At 37.7% G+C, this 27,479-nt stretch overlaps 2 protein-coding genes and 1 pseudogene across 2 annotated transcripts; 1 reads left to right on the forward strand and 2 right to left on the reverse strand.

Annotated features, from left to right (window-relative positions):
• Positions 1-237: 237 nt before the first annotated feature.
• On the reverse strand, positions 238-27,090 carry LOC142980746 (uncharacterized). The gene is made up of 19 exons (XM_076126324.1): positions 26,949-27,090; positions 22,996-23,137; positions 22,396-22,465; positions 21,549-21,657; positions 20,906-21,079; positions 20,257-20,418; positions 19,687-19,863; positions 19,030-19,173; positions 7,458-7,578; positions 7,163-7,244; positions 6,191-6,302; positions 5,700-5,873; positions 5,010-5,168; positions 4,590-4,760; positions 3,805-3,924; positions 3,253-3,453; positions 2,273-2,521; positions 1,027-1,139; positions 238-648 (listed from the first exon to the last, which is right to left on the reverse strand). The coding sequence occupies exons 1-19, from the start codon at positions 26,998-27,000 to the stop codon at positions 238-240; spliced, it is 2,943 nt and encodes a 980-aa protein (XP_075982439.1). The 5' UTR covers positions 27,001-27,090.
• On the forward strand, positions 9,525-10,969 carry LOC142980511 (opsin-1 pseudogene; annotated as a pseudogene).
• On the reverse strand, positions 15,802-17,021 carry LOC142980512 (uncharacterized). Its single transcript, XM_076125944.1, has 3 exons — positions 16,993-17,021; positions 16,587-16,699; positions 15,802-16,180 (listed from the first exon to the last, which is right to left on the reverse strand). Exons 2-3 carry the CDS (start codon positions 16,680-16,682, stop codon positions 15,830-15,832), a joined length of 447 nt encoding a protein of 148 aa, XP_075982059.1. The 5' UTR covers positions 16,683-16,699; positions 16,993-17,021; the 3' UTR covers positions 15,802-15,829.
• Positions 27,091-27,479: the final 389 nt, after the last annotated feature.

Genomic DNA, 27,479 nt, shown 5'->3' on the forward strand with positions numbered 1-27,479 from the left:
GAATGAAAAAGATACTTTAAGCGTTATCTGAAAGTAACGAAACTTTTCTGAAAATAGCCTCCTAAAGCAAGAATTTGCGACTAATTGCAGGAATTAGTTCCTTGCTCACAGAAAGTAGTTCCAGTAGGCATTCCAGGTCCTATATTATGCAATTAGGTGAATTAATCCCGCGTTTCAAGCGAGAAGAGAAATTAAGTTCCTAAGTTTTTTATAAATCATTACACCTTCAATCATTTATCATTTGTTTTTATTATTAATTTCACAATAAGTAGGTTCTACATATTCGACTCTAGAACTATTTACATAATTAGAGTCACTGAACACATTGTCGTAGGTTCGATTCTGTTCACCACTTGACAGAACTTCGGCATACACTACTTTATCATTGCCAATTACTTTGTTAGTACTTGTTTTATTATTTTCTAAGCTTGCGTAAATTAATTCTGGTCCGGTGTGCTTTGTATCATTAGTAATTTTAATATTTTGAGGATTTCTAAAACATTTTGGTATCGGTTTTGTGTATAAAGTTTCTTCAGGAAGGCTGTAGATTATGTTAGCGTTGGTCTGGTCTCTGGGTACTGCATAGTTTGACTCCAATTGCGCAGGAAACGATGGTATAGCTTCATCGTTGTGATGTTGTTGTATATTCTGGAATATAAAAAAGAAATCAAAATGTAAACTTCATATTAGTGTCTTCAGGCTTTTGCAAAGAATTTAAAAAAGGTCAAATCAGATAAGTGTGTATTGTAATTGGCTTTGCCCCGAAAATCATAATACTTTTGTTAAGTAATTACGAGAGTAGACTCTTGCCCAGATGTAGATTAAATTTAATTTTAGACACGTCGAAGGCTTACGGGCGGCTTGAAAAACTTTGACACTAAGTTGACCATTAATCATACCTTAAGTAAAATAAGTGATATATATTTTTATATTTCATCTTCGTCATTAAGTATTACTTAAAATTTAAGTAAATCAGTACGGTAAAAAAAAATTCATGAAGTTTGATTTCGTGAGTTCGTGTATTACCTGTGTTAGACGTTTTCGTTTCCTCATCTTGTATATAGCAAATATAGCGACGCAAATCAGCAAGGCAAATACCACAATGCCTATGATAGTTAGCGTAGACTCGGAGACGCCGTCTATAAAAAATATAAAAATATGTTTTCCATTGAACTTGCAGAGAAACAAGTGTGCTTTTGATTTGCTTTTCATAATCCTACACAACCCACACTGAAACCAGTAGTACGATTTCCGGCCATTATTGAGTATCGATAACAGCTTGTTGAAATTTCTCGATGAAAATCGGATGAGTATTTCTAGCAGGTACCTTAAGAAACAATTTTGTAGTACATTTTAAACAATACTTGATAGTACCGACTCCGAATCGAGGCGCTCGTGGCTAGTTGCAATCACCGGTCGGTAAACGATCAGTGGGTAAAGCAACCTTGGCGCGGACATGCCATAGATGGGTGGCCGCATAGTGGTATTTGAACTGAGCGTCTCCGTGCTTCGGAGGGCACGTAAAAAGTCGGTCCCGGTTGTTATCAATAACATAACAGTCGTTAAGCCATGTCAAAGGCCTTCGGGTGGCTTGAACAACTTTGACACTAGGTTGACCACTGACCATACGACATATGATATGATATGAGTACCGACTCCAGGAAATCAATCGTAAAAGATTATAAATAAGTCACAGGGATCCGTTTTTACACTTTGGTTACGAAACCCTAAAGTGTGAATACGTAGATTTTTTTCAAAAAGGTTATTACGATTGTTTAAATGGTGTTATTGACGGTATTCTGCTTAAAGTCGGGATCACTATCATACTTATCAAAATATTTATATTGGCTTAGCCTTTGATCCAAACTATGTTGGAGTTAGCTTCCAGTCTCACCGAATGCAGCTGGATATCAGTGTTTTGCATGGAGCGACTGCCTATCTGACATCCACAACCCAGTACTGGGTTACAACACGATACTCTTCGGTAAGACTGGTTGCAGACTTTCAAGCTTCTGACTACTGTTAACGACTGTCAAAGATCTGCGAAAATGACAGCCGGGACTCACAATTTAACGTGCCTTCCGAATCACGGAAGAACTCGACATGTGTAAGATGGTCAGCCATCCACAGAACAACCTCAGCAAGCATAGCTTAACCTCAGATCGATCCGCGCGGCTGTCGTTAACTAAGCCACGAGCTACTCAACCATCATACTTATCAAAGTAAAAGTTAAAAAATACCTTCATAAACAACAATGCCAGAGAAAACTAACCTGCTTCCAGACTATTAGGGGTAATTGTAGTAGTAGTAATCTTCTTGTTGTAAGAAGAAGAAGTAGTAGTAGCAACAGAAGATGTTTGAAGGCGGAAAAATATGTTTATTTCCCCTAAAATCTTGTCAGCACTGGTCCCTTCTGTATAGACGCCCTCTTTTAAAACACATAGAATACTGGTGTTGTCGTGATCTGAAGTTAATGTGAGTTTCTTGACACGTTCGTTCATGTTTTCTTCTGGTGGCAAAGCTGAAAAATTTAAAAAATAAATTATTAGAGTTTGAACATCAAGGACTTAAGTATGACTTCCTGTAGTCTTGAATCGCACGTTTGGCGCAGTGGTTTAAGCGGTCATCTCACCACAACCGGTACGCCGCGTATGGTGGGTTTGAATCCCACCCGGGACAAATCTTTGTGTGAAGAGCACGAGTATTTGTTTTGAGCCTTGTTGTCAATTTATCTATATAAGTATATATTTAGAAGTATATAATTAAGTATGTTTATCAGTTATTTAGTTACCATATTACAAGCTCAGCTTAGTTTGGAATTAAATGACCGCGTGTGAGTTGTCCAATAATATTTAATATTCAATTTAATAGTATAGTTTTTCCACAGTGAAAAATACTGTCTCAGGTGTATTGCAGCGATAGCCGAGTGGTATAAGTTGGTACCTCCTACGCAAGTGGTCGATGGTTTAAACCCAAGGCAATACACTAATGACTTTTTGAAGTTATGTGTGGGAAAAAAATATCACTTGCTCTAACCGTGAAGGAAAACATCGTGATGAGAATTAGCCTAAAAATGATTAAATAGGTAGGTACATTTCTTTCGAGACATGCGCCAAAGTTCTCAACCCGCACTTGGCAAGCGTGGTGGACTCAAGGCCTTACCCCTCCCCCGTTTAGAAAGACCTTTGCCCAGGAGTGGGATATCAATTGGATAAAAATATGTGTTTTAATTAAATTTATACAAAGACGTACCTGTGTGGTTTAAACTTAAATACGTTGTTTTATCAAACTCGGCAGTCTTGTAACACCGTACCTCAACATTTTCACCGTCCATATACTCATAGACATAGCTTAAGGAACCATAATCATCATCGCAGTGGTAATATTTCATAATAATATTGTTACTTTGATCTAAATTTGTACGCAATGGCATGCTATCTACGGTATGTATTTCTGAAACATAAATATGCGTCGATTTAAATATATTTTATTATTTACAATGCTTTATATCAAAATAAGCTAATTATAATTCCAGTCTGACAAAGAACCGTGGGTTAAGCAACCGTTGGCGCGGTCATTCTATAGATGGTTGACCGCATAGTGGTATTTGAACTGGGCGTCTCCGTACTTCGGAGGGCATGTAAAAAGTCGGTCCCGGTTGTAGTCTACTAAGGTAACAGTCGTTAGGACATGTCAAAGTCCTTTCGGGCGGCTTGAACAACTTTGACACTAGGTTGACCATTAACGATACGATAAGAAGAAGACTCTCTATGAGTAGACTACTCGTAGTACCTAGGAACTTACCTTTTAACAGCATAGTAAAAGTAATCCAAACGTGCTCTATTACTGTATCTCCAAGTTTTGCATAAAATTCCTCCTTCCAATTAGGTGTGGGTTTTATTTTTTTCTCAATTTTATTACCTACTGTAATTATAAATAAATTAGGCTAATAATTTTATTTCTCAACATTTAAAATAACAAGCAATGAAAGCCGAGTGGTATAAGTTGGTACCTTCCACGAAAGTGTTTACAGGTTCGAATCCGAGGCAACATACATTGGTATGTTGACTTTTCGAAGTTATGTATGTATTATAAATCATTATCTCTTGTTCCAACGGTGAAGGAAAACATCGTGATACAACCTTGCACTCCTAAGGGTTCAGTTTTTGAAGGTCAAATTTATGTTTATGCAAAGTCTCCAACCCGCAATTGGCCAGCATGGTGGTCTCAAGGCCTAACCCGTCCCTCATTGCGGGATGTGACCCTTGCCCACCAGAGGGACATTAATGGGTTAGATTATAGATTATATTTTAAAACTTATATACTGTGGAGGTACGAGTTGTTATGGTCCTCCAACACAATGGGAGGATCCTCCGACCAGGCGAGGTGATCATGCCTGGTGGGCCTAGGCGGCCCGCCCGTTCTAGTCGGGAACTCGTATAATATACATATATAGTCAATTGCAGTGCAAACTCTGATAGCGTGATTCAGGACTTGTGACGTCAGTCACTGTGCGAGTTAGTGGTTGTGCGCTTGTACCATTAGATGTCGCTGTATATAGCTATCCGCTACATTACTATTATGTTTACCTTGATCGCGAGGATCAGCTGATATTAATCTTAGACTATTATTATAAATATAACTTTTAATTTCTAATTGTTCTTGCGAATAATATCCGTAGTTGTAATAAACATGTGTTTTTTTGTCCTTTTTTAGGTTTCCTCGCACAATCATATTATTGATTGTAACATTTACGATGTCTGAAACAAAGTACTTATTTAATATCAGTGGTTTTACGTGGTCTCCGAGGCACGAAGGTCTACGACCTCATCTCCCTAACTCCGTGCAATCTCAGAAATTTTTAACAGATAATTTAGAAAATATTTTCTGGCTCGACCTAGGATTCGAACCCGAGACCTCTCACCTGGCAGTGACATACACTACCGACCGGGCCATTCCCTTATCCTAATATACATATAATTAGCAATCATGTTTTTAAACATACTTACTTTCAAAATTTTCCTTTAAAACAAATTTAACATCGACCTGAGTTATTTCAGGTTCTAATTCACAAGTGCATATGCAAATCATATGGGTATTGTTATGTTCACTTCGAAGCCTAAACCAAAGATGAATGCTGAAGTTTGAAGACGAACTCCATTTCAGTCCTAAAAAAAAACATTTATCGTTAAATACAATAATATATTTTATATTTAAACCTTTATCTACAAACTAGCGTTTTTTCCTTCCTCGTATATAAGTATTTACATCAGTTACATCATAATTTAATGTGCAATGAAAATAGTTAGCTTAACTCCCATACTTCGAGAAATCACTGATATTCTCGTTTAAAGAACTTTAACTTTTTGGCGCTCGAAAACTATTTTAGTTTTGGACCGCCAGAGGCAGTATTATAAATCGACTTGCTTTCGCCCGCAACATTGTCCGCGTGGTTTGTGACTTAAGACGGAGTTTTTATCCAAGCTTGATCGCCTTTATTATCTTACCCTTGGGGGTAACATTGATCAAAATCCTTTCTTAACGAATGCCTACGTTATAACATCTAGCTGCATGCCAAATTTCAGCCCGATCGTCCATCAGTTTCGGCTGTGCGTTGATAGATCACTTTGCTAATCAGTCTGTCACCTTTAAGCTATATATTATGTTCAGATTTTTTTAATAAGAAATGGAGTGATTACCAATCAGCGGTCCATGCTGTGATTCTAACTTCACGGAGCAGCTAGGTTTAGGACTGATGCAGGACACTTTAATATCATCGCCGTCCAAGTAATAATAAGTAGCCTGGTAAAGCCCAGGTGATGATCTCCGTGCCTTCTGGACTATGTCGTTAATCAGGACCGTCTGTTGAGGTTCTAGCAAACAAGAAGACAATAAGGATCCTTATTACACATTATGTTTAAAAATCCGGCTAAGTGCGCGAAGTACTCGCGCACGAAGGGTTCCGTACCAAAAAATACGTAAAAACCCGTTTATTGTATGGGGACGCCCTTAATATTTTTTTTAAGTTTTAGTATTGTTGTTTTGCGGTTTGTGAGATACAGCCTGGAGACAGACAGACTGACTTCGGAGGTCGTGTCGAGTTTTACCCTTTGGGTACGGAACCCTTAAAAACTAAACTTTCTCCAACACTTTAAAGCCAGAATATTGATAAATAATAATCTCTACTTACTCGCATCTTTGATATATACATCAAAATAAATATATTTTGTTGTACCAAACTCGTTTACATCCCGTGTTATGCACATCCATTTATCGCTCATGTCGTATGTTGCATTGGGTATCTGAAAAACAGAGATTAATTATGAAAGACTAGCTGACCCGCGCAACTTCGCTTGCGTCCAATAAGAGAGAATGGGTGAAATTTTTCCCCGTTTTTGTAACATTTTTTACTGGAACTCTGCTCCTTTTGGGTCGTAGCGTGATGATATACGAGTATAGCCTATGTCCTTTCTTGGGTATCAAAATATCTCCATACCAAATTTCATGCACATTGGTTCAGTAGTTTATGCATGTTTGAGTAACAGACAGACAGAAAGACAGAGTTACTTTCGCATTTATAATATTAGTATGGATTACTAAGATCATAGTGCCTCGCCTCTGCGATCTTAGCATTACGTAGATTTTCACTTCCTCGGTCATTCGTAGCATTTGGTCCTCTTTCTAGGAAAGTGACGAAGTCATCATCTCCGTTTGAGCCTTCGCCGTTGCTGTTGACAATATTGTTGCACCCAATAGCACATTTGTACGTTTGTATAATAGAAAATTATCGTGTTGCACCCAATAATAGCCCATTTCACCCGAAATTCTTTTATTTTTAACCCCCGACGCAAAAAGAGGGGTGTTAAAGTTTGGCGTGTCTGTCTGTCTGTGTGTATGTGTGTCTATCTGTCTGTGCCATCATAACTTCCGAACGGATGCAGTGATTTCAATTTCAGCCGTTAAGGTTGTAGGGAGTGAAAGTGAAGGAAGGAGAGGAAATTTACTGGGATGGTGTCTCAAATAGCTTTGTATGATGATAAAGTTGATGGTTGAAATATATGAATCGTTTGGCCTAACTTACCAATCTATTAGAAGTAATAAAAAAATTAAGTTTACATAGGGGGTGATTAATTTTTTTTATTTAATTAAATTATTGACTCACTTGAATTAAACAACTTTTTGCAACAACATCAGGTGTTCTATTATATTCGCCAAATATTGTCTCGTCGCGGAAGCTTTTGCATCTGAAAATTACAGAATAGCGCCTATGGCCATCAAATAGTTAGTTGTCACGCTACTACTATTGCGTCGGGAGGTCGTGGGTGTGATTCCCACACGGAGCAATTATTTGTGCGATCCACAGATTATTGATTGGGGTCTGCAAGTACTTTGTGTCCGTTGTTTGTATGTTTGTTTAAGTCCCGCAGTCGGGTAAATATAGAATTAATGTTACCTACATTATGTTACGAACTGCCCATGCCCCTTTAAAAGTAATATGAAATCGTTGGTTCACCGTCACTTCAAAGAATTCTCTGTTGTTTGAGTCGTACAAGTTATATACAATATCATTGTTTTCATCTGAAATGTAAATTTTTAACACAAATAAAAATGTTATATGGGGAAAAGGAAAGGAGGAAAATGACTCGGATGGGGTCTCAAATAGCTTCGTATGATGAGAAAGTTGGTGGTGGGAATATTAGAACGGCTTAACCTAACTATCCAATCTATAAAAGGTATGAAAAAAAAATCGAGGGTTATTAAAATTTTTATATTTATAGTCTGTTATGCAGTACATTTTAAATGTCAAACTCTCTAAACTCCATACTACCGTCTGATGAGAATTGCGGTACAGAACTAGTGGATTATAATAAAAAAGCCTTTGTACTCACAAGCGTCGGCAGAATAACAGTTCACCACTAACAAAATAAATAATTGCAAATAATCCATTTTAATCACAACACCATTAAACTAATATTGTTTATAACTTCATAATAAAAATTATTACTAATTATTACTAAAAACGATCAAAATGCACGATCGCGTCATTTCCCGTTGTATAACATAATAAACATATAACAGGAAACTAATATAACAATTGTGTGTGAGTTGTCCAATTATATTTAGTTATTTATTTAAATAACAATTCAACACATCTATCGACTAAACACCGGAAAAATAATTCATTTTAATAATATTACATATTATATCCTACTAAAACTATAAACGAGAAATGTTTGTGAGAATGGATGTATGGATGTTTGTTACTCTATCACGAAAAAACCACTGAGTGGATTTAGACAAAATGTAGCAATGATAACGCCCTCCTAGCCGATATCTAGCTGCTGCATTCAGTCCTGCACAGATGGCCAGTTTCAATGAACTGGCCATCTGTGCAGGACTTTGTTTGTAGTGTCCAAGTGTGTGCACAATACACAGGTACACTCTCTATTCCTTCACTCTAATAGTCCGGTGGGACTGATAACCGACACGACCAGTAAGGGGTTTCTCCGGGGTGCTCTCCGAGGCAAAGAGGTCTATGACCTCAACTGCCTGACTCAGGTTATCTCTAAAAAAATCTTAACAGAAAATCTGAGGAAAGACTTCATGGCCTGACCCAGGATTCGAACCCGAGATCTTTTGCGTGATAGTCGCATACACTACCGACCACGCCACGAAGACAGTCATGTCATCAAATGTAGTTCTGATAGCTTATAACCTGGATTATAACATTGGATACTTTTACCCCGGGGCATCTTTCCACGCGGACGAAGCCGCAGGTCAAAGCTAGTAAATAATGTATACCAATGCAATTGTTATTTGAAAAATATTGGTGAAATAACATCCTTTTGGTGCAAAGCGGTCGGTAAAGGAAAAATTGACATTTATAGAAGTACCTATTAAACATAATATTATATTGATAAATAATTGTGACTTTATAATGTGTACATAGAGAATATCATGTACACTTTCCTTTAGTTGTCGGTGCGTATTTATTTTTAGAATTGAATATTATGGTAATATTATATTATGATAAAAATAAGTAATGATAGCCGAGTGGTTTAAGTTGGTACCTCCCACGCAAGTGGTTGCAGATCCGAACCCGAGGCAGCACAACAATGACTTTACGAAGTTATATGAAAACATCGTGATGCAACCTTACATGCCTGAGAGTTCTTTAGAAGAGTTCTTGATGGTATGCAAAGTCTCAACCCGCACTTGGCCAGCGTGGTGGATTCAAGACCTAATCCCTCCCTTATTACGGGAGGAGGACTTGGCCCGTACACTCATAAGTAAATGAATTTAATAATGATGTTTCTGCGACCATATATTACATAAATAGTTACTTTAAATACCCGAAGTAAAAAGACATTAAAATTTGATAATTAGAGGAATCACTATAAGTTTATGTTATTGAAATATTTTTTTGTAAGGAAACAGTCTTAAAAACGAATATCTCATTAGGTATATCGATTTTCTTAGCGACGTCACATTTAATCCTTAAGGTATCGGTATATAAGGCGTAGACAGAACAACAAACATCGAGTAGTCTCCACCGCCTCGGCAGCCTCGCCGCATCACGGGATTGGTTCACGTTCAAGACTGAAGTAGTTCGTTTACGATTTTCTTCAGCTCTTTTGAAGTAACCATCTCGCACCTCGCAGCGTTATCCTGAGCAACAATGGCGTCAGCTCTAGATCACGGACCAGGCATGGCAGCCCTGCAGTCATGGGGCGGTCAAGGAGTCAACCAGACCGTCGTGGACAAGGTCCCCGCGGACATGCTGCACATGGTCGACCCTCACTGGTACCAGTTCCCACCCATGAACCCGCTCTGGCACGGACTGCTCGGCTTCACTATCGGTGTTCTCGGATTCATTTCTATCGTCGGCAACGGCATGGTGATCTACATATTCATGACCACAAAGAATCTAAAGACGCCATCCAACTTGCTGGTGGTGAACCTCGCGTTCTCTGACTTCCTCATGATGTGCGCCATGTCTCCAGCGATGGTGATAAACTGTTATCACGAGACGTGGATGTTTGGACCGTTTGGATGTGAGCTGTATGGTTGCGCCGGTTCTCTGTTCGGCTGCGCTTCAATCTGGACCATGACTATGATCGCCTTCGATCGCTACAACGTGATCGTGAAGGGTATCGCCGCTCAGCCATTGACTAACAACGGAGCGATGACGCGCATATTCGGCATCTGGTTGTTCTCACTTTTGTGGACTCTGGCGCCGTTCTTCGGCTGGAACCGCTACGTGCCCGAGGGCAACATGACCGCGTGCGGAACTGACTACTTGACCAAGGACTGGTTCAGCCGCAGTTACATCCTGGTGTACTCCATCTTCGTGTACTTCATGCCACTATTGCTCATCATCTACTCGTACTTCTTCATCGTGCAGGCCGTCGCAGCTCACGAGAAGGCTATGAGGGAACAAGCTAAGAAGATGAACGTCGTTTCACTGAGGTCTTCCGAAGCGGCTAACACGAGCGCAGAATGCAAGTTGGCTAAGGTGGCTCTGATGACCATTTCTCTGTGGTTCATGGCGTGGACGCCGTACCTCGTGATCAACTATACAGGCGTGTTCGAGAGTGCGCCGATCAGTCCTCTCGCTACGATCTGGGGCTCGCTGTTCGCGAAGGCTAATGCCGTGTACAACCCCATTGTATATGGTATCAGCCACCCCAAGTACCGCGCCGCGCTGTACAAGAAGTTCCCCGCGCTATCGTGCCAGGTGTCGCCGGACGAGGCCGGCTCCGTGGTCTCCTCCTCCACCACCGTCATGGAGGAGAAGCCTGCTGCTACAGCCTGAACAGTACCGAGCTACTGACTCAGTATACTCTGCCATGAGACTGCTCCTTTAGAATAAGAACTGTTGTATGTTTACGACGACTTTGGCATTTCGCTTCGGACTAATGATTATTTTATTTAATTAATAAAGCAAAGTGGTTCACGACCACAATAAACTAAATGTAAGGTTTTTGTTCTTATAGAAGGTTACAAAGCTTGATTATTTCACTGTTAAAAAATTCTGGTCAACCAACTATCAATTTGAAACATACTTTGATGGTCTTAATAATAATTGGCCATAGTTAAACGGAAAGGATCCAACCCACACTATTAAAACACTCCTTGAAGTTAAAATTTTAATATCACGAAAACAATCCAAGTAAAATTCAAACCCGCCATGAAGTTATAGACCTGAGTTAGTCCCCAAAGTTAAAGTGGAGAATCAATGACGGAATACGATCTGAACTTTAAAGTTAAATATCTCGAAACTACGTCTGTGTGGGTTGGATCGTTTCCGTTTAACTATGGACAATTGCTCTTAAGAAAAAGGTTGACAGATAAGGGTTCTATTTTTTTTTGCTACGAAACCCTAAGGGTCAGCGCAGACCAAGAGGAGCGCAGCGGAGAGGATTACTCGAGTATGCGCGCGGATACCCGCGCATCCTCGAGGACGCGCGAGCATTTTTTGTCAGGTTCAAACAATTATGCACTTTATTTTAATTAATTTAAAGTTGATTTTCAAGTGCGTTAAAAAAATCCTCTCCGCTGCGCTCCTCTTGGTCTGCGCTGGGCCTTATATAATATGTTTATCACTGCCATCTGTGTTAAAATTAGAGAACTACGGTAGCACGTGTTCTAGGTAACAGTTCTGAGTTATGAATTTCAGATAGTATCAAACGTTAAGCTTTGTTGTTTCCTCCATAAAATGAAGAAGGCGTTCTAGTTAAAATGTAAAAAATATGTATAAAGCTACGTGTGATAACTAAATGGTTTAAAATTAATTGTAATACATACACAAATGTGAATGTACATTTGTTTGAAAAAAAGATCCTCAACTCGTAATAAATTCTAAATCGTAATTTTGATCAGGAGAAGCTCGTTTCAAAGTAACCACGCGAATCGAACTCTCCGGTTAAGCTACGCTTGCCGAGGTTGGTCAGTGGATGGGTGACCAAATTATATATTTTACCTACTCTTAACCCTTAAGTACGATCAGGAGGAGCTCATAGCTCAGTAACAACAGCCATCTGGAATGATCTCTCAGGTTAGGCTACTCTTGCTGAGGTTGCTCGTTGGATGGGTAACCATATTGTACATACCAAGTTCTTCCTTATTTTGGAAGGCATGTTATTACATCTGGTGTAACTGGAAGCTGATTCCAAAATAGTTAGAAGGCAGGCTAGGCTGATGAAATACGATTAGTATTCAAACATTTCATTAGATAATAATGAAGTTCGTACATAGACACAATATTGTTCGGTCCACCGCGTGTGTTGGCAACATTAAAATTTGCATAGTTGGTAACACAGCATTAACGCCGTGACATTAGAGCTTATCGAACGCGCCCGGATGGTTTATAACTTCCGTTTCCCGGTAACATGGCCGCTCTCTGTCGTGTGAACGGACTGCGAATTTTTAGAAGTATTTACATATTGTAATGCCCATACAGCCAGTTGCGTTCACTAGTTGGTAAATGATCTGTTAAGCAACACTAAGCAAGGTTATTCTATAGATGGGTGACCGTATACTGGTATTTGAACTGAGCGTCTGCAGACTTTAGAGGTCATGTAAGAAGGCGGTCTCGGTTGCTGACAATTAAGATTACAGTTGTTTGGCCATGTTTAAGAGCTTTCGAACGGCTTGAACATCTTTGACACTAGGTTGTCAATACAATAAAATTTTAAGATGAAAGATGTGGTGACTCCATGATCCACTCTCCACTTTTCCTATCTATAGGAGGTATTTTTGCAACAGTGACCCAGAGTTTAGGAAAGTGTCCAGAAGAGGCTTAAGGCTAAGTTATAAAGCTCGCCCTCTATGATTACATGACAGTAACATTGTAAATGCGAAAGGCGGGTGCATTTCGGGTATAACAAGCGTAATATTATATATGTATTGTATATTATTTACTTGAGCGAATGTGTTCGATGACGCAACATTATTTCGTTTCAGGCGTCGATACGTGCGAGTTTGTGTGCTACTATTAATCACTCGGTCAAAGTTGCCGGAATAGGGATGTGATCAAATTGGGTATACAGCAGGTTTTATTTGTTACCGGTTTAAGCTACATTTTGAAAGGATTTCTGGTTAATTTTTGCTTATCCACATAAAAAAAAACATCAGTATCAGGCTTTTCTACGGTAATGAGAGAGGGGTAATGCTAATTCATTTACATATAATATTATGAGTATATTAATCCACTTTCCCAATCCGTACTAGACGGCGCGGCGTGGTGGACTCCAGGCCTATCCCCTCCCTCATTGCGGGAGGAGACCCTTGCCCAGCATTGGGACATTAATGGGTAAATACTTTGAAAAAAAAAATAAGCAAGATAAGTTTTTAGGGAGCGTAGCATGTGACGTTATTTGGTCTCTACCTATGTGCAAAAGGCGTGATTTAATTTGTGTATTATAAATCTAATACGAGTTTCAGCCCGTGATGTGCTTCGCCTGAAAAGATTTCCTGTGTCTTAATCTACATAGATTATTATTAGCTATCGTGGTACTTTTTTTCTAAAATCCGCCCCGTATTTGTTTTGTGAGCCTTACAAACTTTCGCATTTATAATATGTATAAATCCCGCAAAAATGATGTCTTGTAAAATCCCAGCACTAAAACTTGACACGCTGCACGAATAGGGCGGGCCGTTTTAATTTGAAACGATTTTTTATTTCACGCACAGACTGTAATACACCATTCGAGGTTAAACGTAAACTTCGTCGAGTTTGTTTTATTAATGAACATAAGTTAATACGGTGTTTTACAAGACTTGTAGCCTTATATAAGTGATTGATAACCAAACCAGTAACGCGATTTCCTTCAGTCGGTGCTATTGTATCAATTCTTTGACAGACTATAAAAGTAGGTAAGGTCTTCCGTTTTATAAATAAGAATCACTATAAAACTATTGAACGGATTTTGAAGACATTTTATGCATAGATACTTAGTTTATAACCTGAATTAAATAAATAAATATTGTGGGACAACTCACACACGGTCGTCTGATTCCAAACTAAGCAGACAAACTGCTTAGTTTGGAATCAGACGACCGTACTATGGTAATCAGACAACTGATAAACATACTTAAACTGATAAACAACTTCTAAATACATACTTGTATACGTAGATAAATTAACATCCAGGCTCAGAACAAATCCTCGTGCTCATCACACAAAGATTTGTCCCGGGTAGGATTCGAACCCACGTTTCGGCGAGTTTCGAATTCGTTGTTTCGGCGAGGTAACCGCTTAAACCACTGCGCCAAACGTGCAGTTAACAATTAATATAGTACTTTTTACTTTAGGAAATTGGTTTTTTGAAGAGCAGAAGCTAGTTGTACATAACATTGAAATACGATACTTTATAACACATACCGCATTATAATGAAAATGTGGAGAGTACCGAACGCCTGACAAAAGCGTAACGGCAATTCTGTATTCTTCCTCTTTGCACGCAGTTAATTCAACAAGGCGCCGGCATACAAACGATAATTCAATTTCCGTAACAATGGGATACAATGTTCACTGTTCGCGTATTTACATTATGTTACCAATAATAAGGAACTTGAATTATTGCCAGATATTTGATTATTTATTTCGAATTCTCCGTTCTGTTGTTGCTGTATTATAATAAATACAAAGGCGGTCATAGCCAGTTAAGCTCAACGGACGGTAAATTATCTCTGGGTTTAGCAACCTTTGGTGCTTGATTTTATAGATGGGTGACCATATAGTGGTTTTGAACTGAGCGTCTCCATACTATGGAGGGCAATTAAAATGTCGATCGGTTTGTTATCAATTAAGATAACAGTTGCTAAGCCATGTCAAAGGCCATTGAGCTTCCTACATAGAGCTAATATGACGTAGGCATCCTCTAAGAAAGGATTTTGGTTTATAAATGTTCTTAAATTTTCGTCTGATTGTACTAAAATTAACCTAGATTCACACACAGGGTACTTTTTATTACGAGAAACCCTTTCACGAGGACGATGTCGCGAGCGGAAACCAGTCCGTTATAAGATGTCGTCGGTCCAACAATAATGTTGGTACAGGCATATTCACATGCATACAACACCACCAATATTTTGAGAAATTTCGTTTTCACGAATCATAGTAGGCTCTGTTCTTGAATATTCCACAAGTAGGTATTTGTCGCTTCTTGAAAGCAGTACAATAGTATGGATTGCAAGAAATCGCGCTATACTTTTCGAAAATGATGAGTTAGGTAAAACTAGGAAACATTGGACTGACATCTATATCAAAAGAAATATATCATATTTCTTACATTTTTCTTTTCTACATACATAATATATGGTAGCAATAGGTCTCTGAAGACTAGTATAAAAATGTTACGTGCTGTATACCTTAATGCCTTTAGACTTTTTTTTTGCGAGACTTAGATAAACTAGAACAAGAACTAAAGAGACAGATAAACTGTGATTGCCGTGGAAAGTTTTTTGTATGCGTATTATGTATCTCAGTCGACAACTAGTGTACGTCAGATTAATGGTCACTATACAGTACATTGCTGCTTTGACGTAACGTGTTAATCACTATAATCTAGTATCGGTCTAAACGGGGCCTCTGGTTTCATTCCCGCATCAAGCAAAATGACTTAATTTATTTAAGAAAATCTCTCAATAGTTTGTCTGGTATATGGCAATAGACTTCCCTTTCACTGTCACTGACACGTAACACTGTAAAGTGGCGAATGAAGGTCTTTCAGTGGTCTGATTACATAGTACAAGCTCTATTTAGTTTGTAATTAAATGACCGTGTGCATTGTCCAAATATATTTATTTACTATAAAGCATCAAATCAGCTATCATCTAGAATTTTTACGACACGATTAGGTTCCACATAATCATATTCATAAGTAGAATTCTCACATGTTCTTTGGGTCCTCTCATTTTGAGGCATAGCTTGCATATAAAAGTTTGCAGAATCGTAATTATTCGGTGCGCTGCTTTCAGGCTCTTGGTTGCTATAAACAGCTTCAGTCTTCACTTCTTTATTGGTATTTTTTCCTTCAGCGCCTTCGCTTCTGTTGCCAACTTTGTTACAATTTTCATAAAGATTTTCATTACTCTTGACTTGTATTTCATATATAGAGTAAATATCGTTAACCACCATTTCTTCATTATTTCTTTCATTCTCTTCTTTTTCTTGCTGCAATAGAAAAGTAAAAGGTTTTACGCAATCATCTTCTAACATAACATTTTCAAAAACAAAAATTTTCGTCTTCATTTTAAGCAAAATAAATCAGTTTATTAATTGAAACCTAAATTGCACAATACCAAATTTAATTGATTTTTCTGGGTCGATTTAACACATAAAAAAGGCTTACAAACAAACACAGAGTTATGAAATTATGATCACCTTATAGTATAAAACAAAGTCGCTTTCCGCGTCTGCTTCTATGTCTGTATGTGCGGTTTTTAATAGACTGGGTGATTTGATAGGTTTATGTATAAAAGTTGTAAATGTTTTTTGTAAAATAACTGTTTAAATCCGGCTGAAGCCGGAGCAGGCCACTACTACCTAGTACATAATTTTAGTAATAAAAGGATATTACCATTTGTAACTTTCGTTTCTTCATTTTGTAGTAGCAAACAGTCGCGGCGACGCACGCAGCGGTAACCGTGAATACTGATGCTGCTATTATACCCATGAAGTAATAACGATTTCCTGAAATAATTATATTCATTACATAGTCTAAATATAACTTGGAGGAATATACAAAACATTTATTTTTAACTTAAAAAAACAGCCTTTAAAAGGTCGTGGGTTCGTTTCCCAGACGGAACAATATTTTTTACGATCCACAATAGTTGTTAAGTCTGTTGTACTTTGTGCCCGTTTTATGTATGTTTTTAAAATTTGATTTTACATGAGTGTATAATGAAAACATCTGTGCCTACACTTGACGTTACAGCACGCGTGAGGCAATAAATAAGATAAAGACTAAATAACCAACTCACCAATCTGGAATTCAGAAGTCGGGCTGTCTGAAAATATAAAGTTTTATTATATTATTATAGTTTAGACACAAAATCACTCGTAACGAGAAAATAAATATTGTCTTCAAGCAATATTCATGCATGTTACTAAAAATTACTTCAGTAATCTCGATTAATCGCATTATGTGACATATGTCTGCCCCCGATATCGATATTTGGAAAGACGCATCTAATATTTTATCTAAATTAATACAAAAAAAAAAATAGAAGAAAAGGTCCATTTGCGCATATTTTTTATAATTTTCTAGGTCTGTCCGTTACAGTTTTACCGTAACGAATTAAATCGCTTTTGTATGCACTGCTACACCAGTTTGAAGATTAAAATATTGTTATCCCCGTTTCTACTTGTTAGATAGGTCTTTTCAACTATATCAGGGGCGGTGTAGTTCTTTTAGTCTAACTATTTGAAAAATACCTAGAGATATAATTATAACCAGGATTTTACTAGATAACTAATGTTAAGACCTCGTCCAGAAGGGGCCAATTTGCCGAGAATTTCGCGCGAACGTCCAGAAACAGCGTAGCAATGCGCGAAGTTTTGGGCAGTTTTACTGTATAGTGAGAAGTTGCGGCGTTTAAGTGAGTTTTAGATCTTTATTTACCTACTGACAGATAGTAGTACATTATCAATTAAATAAAATATGAATATTTTTGTTCAATTATCTTCAAACTACTATGCAATAAAATAAATGATAATAATTACTAACCATTATCTTTCTTCTTTTCTGCGGAGGCATCTGTAGTAGAAAATAATCACAAATTAATTCCTCCCATGATATGTCCGATATTTTTTTACTTTTACTATAAAGATCTCCGTATAAACATTTTGACATGTCCATTTTTCTTAACACACATTTCCACACTGGCCGAAAAATAACGTCCCTAGTATCTCAATTCGCGTGAAAAATAAGTGAGTCCAGAGACAGGTGAATTGCACGCAATTTGACTGCCTCTCTGGCGCAGTGGTTTCGGTCGCCACGCCGCTACCATTGCGTCGGGAGGACGTGGGTTCGATTCCCACACGGAACAATTATTTCTGCGATCAACAAATAATTGTTCCGGGTCCGGTTGTACTTTTTTTTAACATAGAGCAACGCATATCTACGCGCGTGTTTAGAACTCGCGCGAAGCTTGTGGGCGCGATTTATGAGCGTCTAGTATCTCGGTAAGGCGCGAATCGATTCGTGGCCAATTTGCTTCTTCTGGGTAAGGTCGATAAGGAGTAGTAGTAGAAGGTACTTTATTGTTTAACAATTTTGAAAAACGAATTATGTTACACTAGCTTCTGCTCGCGCGAAATGATCTCTCGGTATAAAAAGTTCCCTGTTTTAATCGATTATAAACTATCAGCATATTAGATTTCATTACAATCCGTCCAATAATTTTATCGTGATTAACTAATAAACACTAAAAACATCCAATCTTTCCCAATTAAGTTCAATATCAGTAAAGTAAATAAAATAAATAATTAAAAACACATACATAATAATATAAAAAGACATACACAAAATCATATCAGCAATGTCATAAAAAGTCAAGTGCTTAGTACTCACAACCTGCGGTCCTGTATGACAAGATGTATGGATGTGAATGAGGCAAGACAAGTTTGTAATGATTGGGACAAGAGGCGTTCTTTGGTCTCTGCCTACCCCAATATGAAAAATGCGTAACTTTATGTATGTAAGAGTAAGATACCTTTGTCAAATATTACCAGCCGAAATATATGCCCACATGCCATTATTCCAAACCTCATGCGTGTTTTACTTTAACCGACACTGGGCGACTAGCAGGGCTAGAAGGGTTGATAGGTACGCCATCGGTTGTGGTCATATTTTTCGGCTGGTTATATTTGACCCAGGTACCTTATGTATTATATTTTTATTTTTTAACCCATTACTGTTCCACTGCAGGGCAAGGGTCTTCTCTCAAACTAGGGAGGGGTAAGGCCTTAAGCCAAATGCGGGTTGGGGACTTATGTATTATTAGAGGTTTTCTTACCACCCATTTTCACAGGAATAAATGTAACGGCAACGGTCTCTTGTAAAGAATATTGTGTAGATTTGACTTTAGCGTCGTGTATCAGCGTCGAATACTTATTAGGTTTGAACTGTAGTGAAGATCGTGTTCCATTATTTTGATGATCTGCAATCCAAATGAGACAAGATTATGATTTAGATTATACTGCCGCTATAGTTTTCTTTTCATGTTATTTTTCTTGAAAAGGACAACTCCCGCACTAAGAATTGCTCTTGTGTCGCGGGGGCTTTTACAAACATACAAACAATGGACACAAAGCACAACCAGACCCGAAACAATTATTTGTGGATCGTACAAATAATTGTTCCGTTTACATGGAGCTAGAGCATGGACTGCCTATCAGACCTCCACTAGCCAGTTGCCTGGGTTATAACACGATACTCTTCGGTGAGACTGGTTGTTAGACTTTCAAGCTTCTGTCTACTGTTAACGATTGTCAAAGATTTTTGGAAATGACAACTGGGACCCACAATTGACGTGCTTTCTGAAACACGGAGGAACTCGTTATGCATAAAATGGTTCTGGTTGTACTTTGTGTCCGTTGTTTGTATCTTTGCAACACAAGAGCAATTCTTAGTGCGGGAGTTGTCTTAAAAAATCTATAAACTATCTACTTACTTGATATATTACAATTGTAGTAAGTCATTTTCAATACAATATCCTTCCTGTTTGTATACGTAGTTATGTTTATAGGTAAATTATTCGTATATGCATAATTGTATTGAAAATAGTTGTATTTGCCTTTTGCACGTGTCCCTTTTATTTCACGACCATTGATTTCTAAATGAGTAACTTCTGCAAGGAAAATTCTATTTTAATTTGGTGACATAATGCTCTTTAAGCATGTGTATTAAGGTGAAATATGGCCAACCGAAAAATATGGCCATATAGCATTAAACCACCACTACAGGGAGACCACTAGTAATATTAATAAAGTGATGATGTTTGTTTGTCGTATGGTTAGTGGTCAACCTAGTGTCAAAGTTGTTCAAGCCGCCCAAAGGCCTTTGAATGGGCTTAACGACTGTTATCTTAGTAGACAACAACCGCGACCGACTTTTTACGTGCCCTCCGAAGCACGAAGACGCCCAGCTCAAATACCATTCTATGATCATCCATCTATAGAATGACCGCGCCAACGGATGCTTAACCCATGAGCATGAGCGGTGATGATGATAAGAAACTTACCCTCGAATTTCGTTTGCAGTACAAATGTAGTTTTTATTGAAGTGCTAGTGCTAGTTTCATTAGGGTAGATGCACTTACAAATAAAGTAAGTGTTCTTGTGGTCATGGCTTAGATTTGTGTGGAAGCCGACACTGAACTCCGAAGACAGGACTTGAACTGTTTCTGGAAATTAAAACATAACGTTATAAATAAAATAAACATTATTGGACAACTCACAAAGGGTCTGCTGATGCCAAACTAAGCAGGGCTTGTACTATGGAAACCAGACAACTAATAAAAATACTTATATACTTCTATCATAATTTTTGAATAACTAGGCTCAGAACAGATACTTGTGTTGACCACACACATATTTGTCTCGAATGGGATTCGAACAGTTTGCCGCGAGTTAGTAAGTCGAGGTTGTAGACCTCCGTGCTTTGGAGAGCACGTAAAGATCCTGCACCTGTTCTCTATCGGTTCAGCCGTTCCACCAGGTTATGAGAGTAAAATAATAAAGAGTGTACCTGTGTATTGTACACATACACACTACAAACAAAGTCCTGTACAGTTGCCTAATTTCGCCGCTGTATATCTGACAAAAGGGACATTTAGGGATAATAATGTCTATTATCCCTAAATGAAATTACATATATTAAATGTTATTTACCGTAAACTGGTTGTTTTTCGAAGTCAATGTGTGCGACGCAATCGGAGTCTGAACTGACGCAAGCCACGTCTATGGCGTCGCCATCACTGTACTCATATGACGCAGAATATAACCCGATGGAATGTACCCGAGTTGGCAGTATTACTCTGTTTACTAGTACCATTTGAGGAGAACCTGTTTATAACAGAAACATATTATTAATGGCTTGTAAAAAATAGCTATTGGATATTAGTTTCTTCTTAGACATTCTCAGTAGTCGTTTCGTATCTCGGAAATAAAGCAATGGAAGACACAAAGACATGGTGTTTTCTTTAAACGTGTCAAACAAAAATTAGTTTTGTTTGTCACGGAGTCCAAAATGAGAAAATCTTCAATGTGTGTTAACTAATACATTAGTTAGCGCACATTGGAGATTTTTTTACGTACATGTAGCGCAATTCTCTACTGTCTGTAGTGTCGAGTATCGAGAGTTTGACATTTAAAATGTTCTGCCAAAATAGTTCTTACGGAGCCCGGTAGGGGCGCTAAACAGATTTTCTAGTAAAATTTCTCGATTTCTAGCCGCTTGTCGCCAGTCAATGGAAGTAGAGAATCGAGCTAATGGTGCCGGTAGCATACATTACTTTTTTAAAAGGCAACTTACTAGCTCCTACGACGTGTATCGGTAATAATAAAAATTTTGGTATGTTCTTTGAATTTTCTTTCACGTTGCACTTCCATACTCCATTCATGTCTGTATTTAATCTTGGTACCTGCAAGCATAACATCGTAATTAGTATGTTTTTAATATTCTATGAATATATATTTTTTTTGATGCGCCCATAGCCAGTTGCGCTCACCGGTCTGACTACGATCTGTGGGTAAAGCAACCGTTGGCGCGGTCATTCTATAGATGGGTGACCGCATAGTGGTATTTGAGTTAGGCGTCTCCGTGCTTCGGAGGGCACGTAAAAAGTCGGTCCCGGCTGTTGTCTACTAAGATAACAGTCGTTAAGTCAAAGGCTTTTCGGGCGGCTTGAACAACTTTGACACTCGGTTGACCACTAACCATACGATAAGAAGAAGAAGAATATTTTTTTTGGACATTTAAGATACGTACAGTTATCATTAGATAAGCTCAAAATATTGACTAGTTATTGTTAAACATATGCTGAAACCGTTATCCTGAATTAGACAGATAGCCTGTATTTTCAGTAAAATTGCGAGTTAAGAGCGCGCTGCTTTCCCGCGCGCAATCCTGCACGCTCCTAAGAACGAGCGATAGAGTGTGAGTGTAAAGGTGGCTTATGTGTGGCGAATTTATTTGTCAACAGCTTTTAATATTTATATATTTTTTTGTAGTTATTCCCCATTGCCGACACACCAGGGCTTAACTTTGTTCAATGAAAATGAGTAAACGTTGAAATTTCGTTTGTATCTTATCACAATTTCATATATTATACGTGCTTATCCAAAATCATTTTTTGTTGCTCATTATATTTTTTACTTACATTTATGACGGAATGTGGATACACATACTCAAATGTATTGATTTGTTTCGGGTAACCACTCATCCAACATCTGAAAGATAGAATTGCTGATCAGTAATATAATCATTGCTGTTAAATATATTATTATATAGGCTCCTTCTACTTTCCCAGCTAGTGGTAGATTCGATCATTGTAATGACTATCATAAGTGTCAACATTTGACCTAAATGAATGAATGAATGATATAATTTTGATTTTATAATGATTGGCGATAGAATAGAATAAATTTATTTGCATATAGAATAAATTGATTGCATTTTAATTGATATAACCATAGTTCGATATTGATAACACGTAAAGCAGTAACGCCGTTGGCCAGTGTTTTGAAATCAAGACTAAAGGTGCCAGCCGCCGTATCATTTCTCTGCCTCCTGCCTTTATCGTAGTGCGAACTGTTAGGTAAGCATCCACCACGCTGGCCAAGTGCGGGCTGGGGACTTTGCATGCCTTCAATAAATGTATTTAACAAATTTTAGGCATGCAAGGTTTCCTCACGATGTGGAAACAAGTGGGATAGTTATAGGTTAACTTTTAAAGCAGTGAACTATAAATAATACTTACTTGATGTCTTCTGCTGTATACTCTGTTAAGTAAATGTTAAAAGGTTTATTGGGGGATATGTTGAGCTCATTATATACTACATAATCTTGGGGTGTCTGTCGTATAAGCATCTTGGTACCCAAATATATGTCTGTGCTCTGTTCTGAAATAAATAAAAAATAAAATAAATTGAACCCATTACTGTCCCACTGCTGGGCAAGGGTCTCCTCCTGTAATGAGGGAGGGTTTAGGCCTTGAGTCCACCACGCTGGCCAAGTGCGGGTTGGGGAGTTTGCATGCCCTCAATAAATGTTCTTAAACAAATTTTAGGCATGCAAGGTTTCCTCACGATGTTTTCCTTCATCGTTAGAGCATGTGATAATTATTTATAATGCACACATAACTTCGAAAAGTCTTTGGTGTGTTGCCTCGGGTTCGAACCTGCGACCACTCGCGTGGGAGGTGTCAACTTATACCACTCGGCTATCACTGCTTTACTTTGCAAATATAAATTTTATATTATAACTAGCTGACCCGCGCAACTTCGCTTGCGTCACATAAAAGAGAATGGGTCATAGTTTTTCCCGTTTTGGAAACATTTTTCGGTGCAACTCCGCTCCTAATGTTTGTAGCGTAATATTATATAGCCTTTCTCAATAATCAGGCTATCCAACAGTTAAATAATTTATCAATTCGCTCCAGCATTTCCTTAGATTAGCGCGTTCAAACAAACAAACTCGACAATTTTATAATATTACTAGCTAGTAAGTGAAGTAGCAAGTGAAGTTGCGCGGGTCAGCTGACCCGCGCAACTTCACTTGCGTCACATAAGAGAGAATGGGTCAAAATTTTCCCCGTTATTGTAACATTTTTTACTGCTGCTCTGCTCCTATTGGTCGTAGCGTGATGATATATAGCCTATAGCCTTCCTCGATAAATAGACTATCCAACAGTCAAATATGTTTTCAATTCTCATCATTAGTTCCTGAGATAAGCGCGTTCAAGCAAACAAACAAACAAACAAACTCTACAATTTTATAATATTAGTTTAGATTTAAAAAAATAGTTTTGATATCAATTTCCTGTAATCCATACTAATATTATAAATGCGAAAGTAACTCTGTCTGTCTGTCTGTCTGTCTGTCTGTCTGCTACTCAATCACGCCTAAGCTACTGAACCAATTTGCATGAAATTTGGTATGGAGATATTTTGATACCCGAGAAAGGACATAGGCTACTTTTTACCCCGGGAAAACGACGCATTTCCCGGGAAAATTCATAAAATTCAACGAGGTCGCGAAAAATCTATATTATAATGACATTGAATTAACAAAATTCCGTTGCCATGGCAACTGTTTTAATGGCGGATATGTCTTAGCGCGACTTCGTTATACTAAGACTAGCTGACCCGCGCAACTTCGCTTGCGTCACATAAGAGAGAATGGGTCAGAATTTTCCTCGATTTTGTAACACTTTTTACTGTTACTCTGCTCCTATTGGTCGTAGCGTGATGATATAAAATATGTTTTTTTTTTCACGAAAAATATTCTCAAAATGATTTATCCATACTAATATTATAAATGCGAAAGTAACTCTGTCTGTCTGTCTGTCTGTCTGTCTGTCTGTCTGCTACTCAATCACGTCTAAACTACTGAACCAATTTGCATGAAATTTGGTATGGAGATATTTTGATACCCGAGAAAGGACATAGGCTACTTTTTACCCCGGGAAAATGACGCATTTCCCGGGAAAATTCAGAAAATTCAACGAAGTCGCGACAAATTAATATTATAATGACATTGAATTAACAAAATTCCGTTGCCATGGCAACTGTTTTAATGGCGGATATATCTTAGCGCGACTTCGTTATACTAAGAGATATAAATAATTTTGAGAATATTTTTCGTGAAAAAAAAAGCATATTTTATATCATCACGCTACAACCAATAGGAGCAGAGTACCTATCAGTAAAAAGTGTTACAAAAACATGGAAAATTCTGACCCATTCTCTCTTATGTGACGCAAGCGAAGTTGCGCGGGTCAGCTAGTATCTCATAACCTAACGAAGTCGCGCTAAGGCATATCCGCCATTAAAACAGTTGCCATGACAACGGAATTTTGTTATTTCAATGTCATTATAATATTGACTATTCGCGACTTAGTTCGCCACTTGAATTTTCCCGGGAAATGCGTCATTTTCCCGGGGTAAAAAGTAGCCTATGTCCTTTCTCGGGTATCAAAATATATCCATACCAAATTTCATACAAATTGGTTCAGTAGTTTAGGCGTGATTGAGTAGCAGACAGACAGACAGACAGACAGACAGACAGACAGACAGACAGAGTTACTTTCACATTTATAATATTAGTATGGATATATAAATAATTTTGAGAATATTTTTGGTGAAAAAAAAAGCTTATTTTATATCATCACGCTACGACCAATAGGAGCAGAGTAGGTAACAGTAAAAAGTGTTACAAAAACTGACCCATTCTCTTTTATGTGACGCAAGCGAAGTTGCGCGGGTCAGCTAGTTATAAATAATGCAAATATCGATTGTTGTAAACATTTAATCGAAATCAAAACAATTGCAGTTTATTTTTTTCCTGTTTTTCTGGGATTTTCTCTTGAACAATTCAATTACTCATTATAATAATAAAATATTTATAATAATTAATTAATGTATTATTAACACAAAAGATTTCATATTAATATAGAAAATTGTATTATAATCTACTTGTGGACCTACACGACTCGACGTTTAGTTAAAAGTTAGAAACAAAATTGACTTTCAGCCTTATTTTACAACTAGCTGACCCGCGCAACTTCGCTTGCGACACGTAAGAGAGAATGGGAATTTTCCCCGTTTTTGTAACATTTTTCGTTACTACTCCGCTCCTAATAGTCGTAGCGTGATGATATATAGCCTATAGCCTTCCTCGATAAATGGGCTATCTAACAGTGAAAGATTTTTTCAAATCGGACTTGTAGTTCCTGAGATTAGCGCGTTCAAACAAACTAACAAACAAACAAACTCTTCAGCTTTATAATATTAGTATAGAGTTTAGTATAAAAACACTAAAACATGAGGTAATTTTTTAAATTCACATTTTTCACTTCTAACTATAGTTTAGGTTGTGTGATGATTACATTAGTCAATCAGCCAGCCGGGAAAAAGAACTTTATATGTTAAGATGACTAACGGTAAATTATCTATACTAATATTATAAAGCTGAAGAGTTTGTTTGAATCTCAGGAATTACTGGTCCGATTTGAAAAATTATTACAGTGTTAGATAGCCCATTTATCGAGGAAGGCTATAGGCTATATATCATCACGCTACAACTAATAGGAGCAGAGTAGCAGTAAAAAATGTTACGAAAACGGGGAAAATTTCAACCCATTCTCTCACATGTGACGCGAGCGAAGTTGCGCGGGTCAGCTAGTAATAAATAATAAATTTAACCCATTAATGTCCCACTGCTGGGCAAAGGTCTCCTCCCGTAATGAGAGAGAGAGTTTAGCCTTGAGTCCACCACGCTGACCAATTGCGGGTTGGGGATTTTGCATACCTTCAAGAACCGTTCTTAAGAACTTTCAGGCATGCAAGGTTGCATCACAATGATTTTCTTCACCGTTGAAGCACGTCATAATTATTTCTAATGCACACATAACTTCGAAAAGTCATTGGTGTGTTGCTTCAGGTTCGAACCTGCGACCACTTGCGTGGGAGGTACAACTTATACCACTCGGCTATCACTGCTCATTATTGATTGGTTTATAATATACTATCTTTATAATTATTAAGCTTGTGTGATATAATACCTTTGCTACCATACAAACAATAGAGGCAATAGTAATACCAAACTTGCTTGAAAACTAGTAATTTTATCGCATACAATTTCAACCTGTATTTGGTACGCGGTTGACGCAAATAAGCCCTGCAGAGACAGTAAGAGAAAAAAACTACTTACTTTTTGAAAATCCACTTGAAATGAAACAAACTATTATAATGAAATATAACATCCTTAACTTCACAACGAATATAAGGAAAACAATTATAATGATTTATTATTAGACTTATACAATAAACTCGTGTGAATAAGGCGAAACTAGTGCAACTAATGAATTCTAAGGAGGAAATATAATATTATGAAAATAAATACATACCCTTTCCTCTTTTTATCGCTCGCCATGTCACCAGTACGTCGCTGTCGGGAGGTCGTGAGTTCGATTCCCACACGGAACAATTATTCGTGCGATCCACATATAATAGTTTCGTGTCTGTTTGTATTTTTGGAAATCAGATGTTCCCGCGCGACAACAGCAAATCTAAGGGCGGAAGTGTTTTTTTTTTTTTATTTATACTATAGTACCTTCATATAACTATAGTACAAGCTCTGCTTAGTTTGGAATGAGAAGACCATGTGTGAGCCGTCCAATAATATTTATTTCGTCATATTCCTTTATATATATTTAAATTACTGACTTGTATTCGTCGGTAG

This window comes from Anticarsia gemmatalis, chromosome 18, assembly GCF_050436995.1.
Source record: "Anticarsia gemmatalis isolate Benzon Research Colony breed Stoneville strain chromosome 18, ilAntGemm2 primary, whole genome shotgun sequence".
Taxonomy (NCBI): domain Eukaryota; kingdom Metazoa; phylum Arthropoda; class Insecta; order Lepidoptera; family Erebidae; genus Anticarsia; species Anticarsia gemmatalis.

What these genes read in the sequence shown, in the direction of transcription:
- LOC142980512 (XM_076125944.1), bottom strand. Translation starts at nt 16,682, where the DNA reads ATGGGTATAATAGCAGCATCAGTATTCACGGTTACCGCTGCGTGCGTC. An exon ending in AGAAACGAAAGTTACAAATG is followed by an intron (nt 16,181 to 16,586) that starts GTAATATCCTTT and finishes TTTCTATTGCAG; the next exon opens with CAAGAAAAAGAAGAGAATGA.
- LOC142980746 (XM_076126324.1), bottom strand. Translation starts at nt 27,000, where the DNA reads ATGTTATATTTCATTATAATAGTTTGTTTCATTTCAAGTGGATTTTCA. An exon ending in TTCAAGTGGATTTTCAAAAA is followed by an intron (nt 23,138 to 26,948) that starts GTAAGTAGTTTT and finishes TATTTATTTCAG; the next exon opens with AACAGAGCACAGACATATAT. An exon ending in TATTCCTGTGAAAATGGGTG is followed by an intron (nt 7,579 to 19,029) that starts GTAAGAAAACCT and finishes TTTACATTTCAG; the next exon opens with ATGAAAACAATGATATTGTA.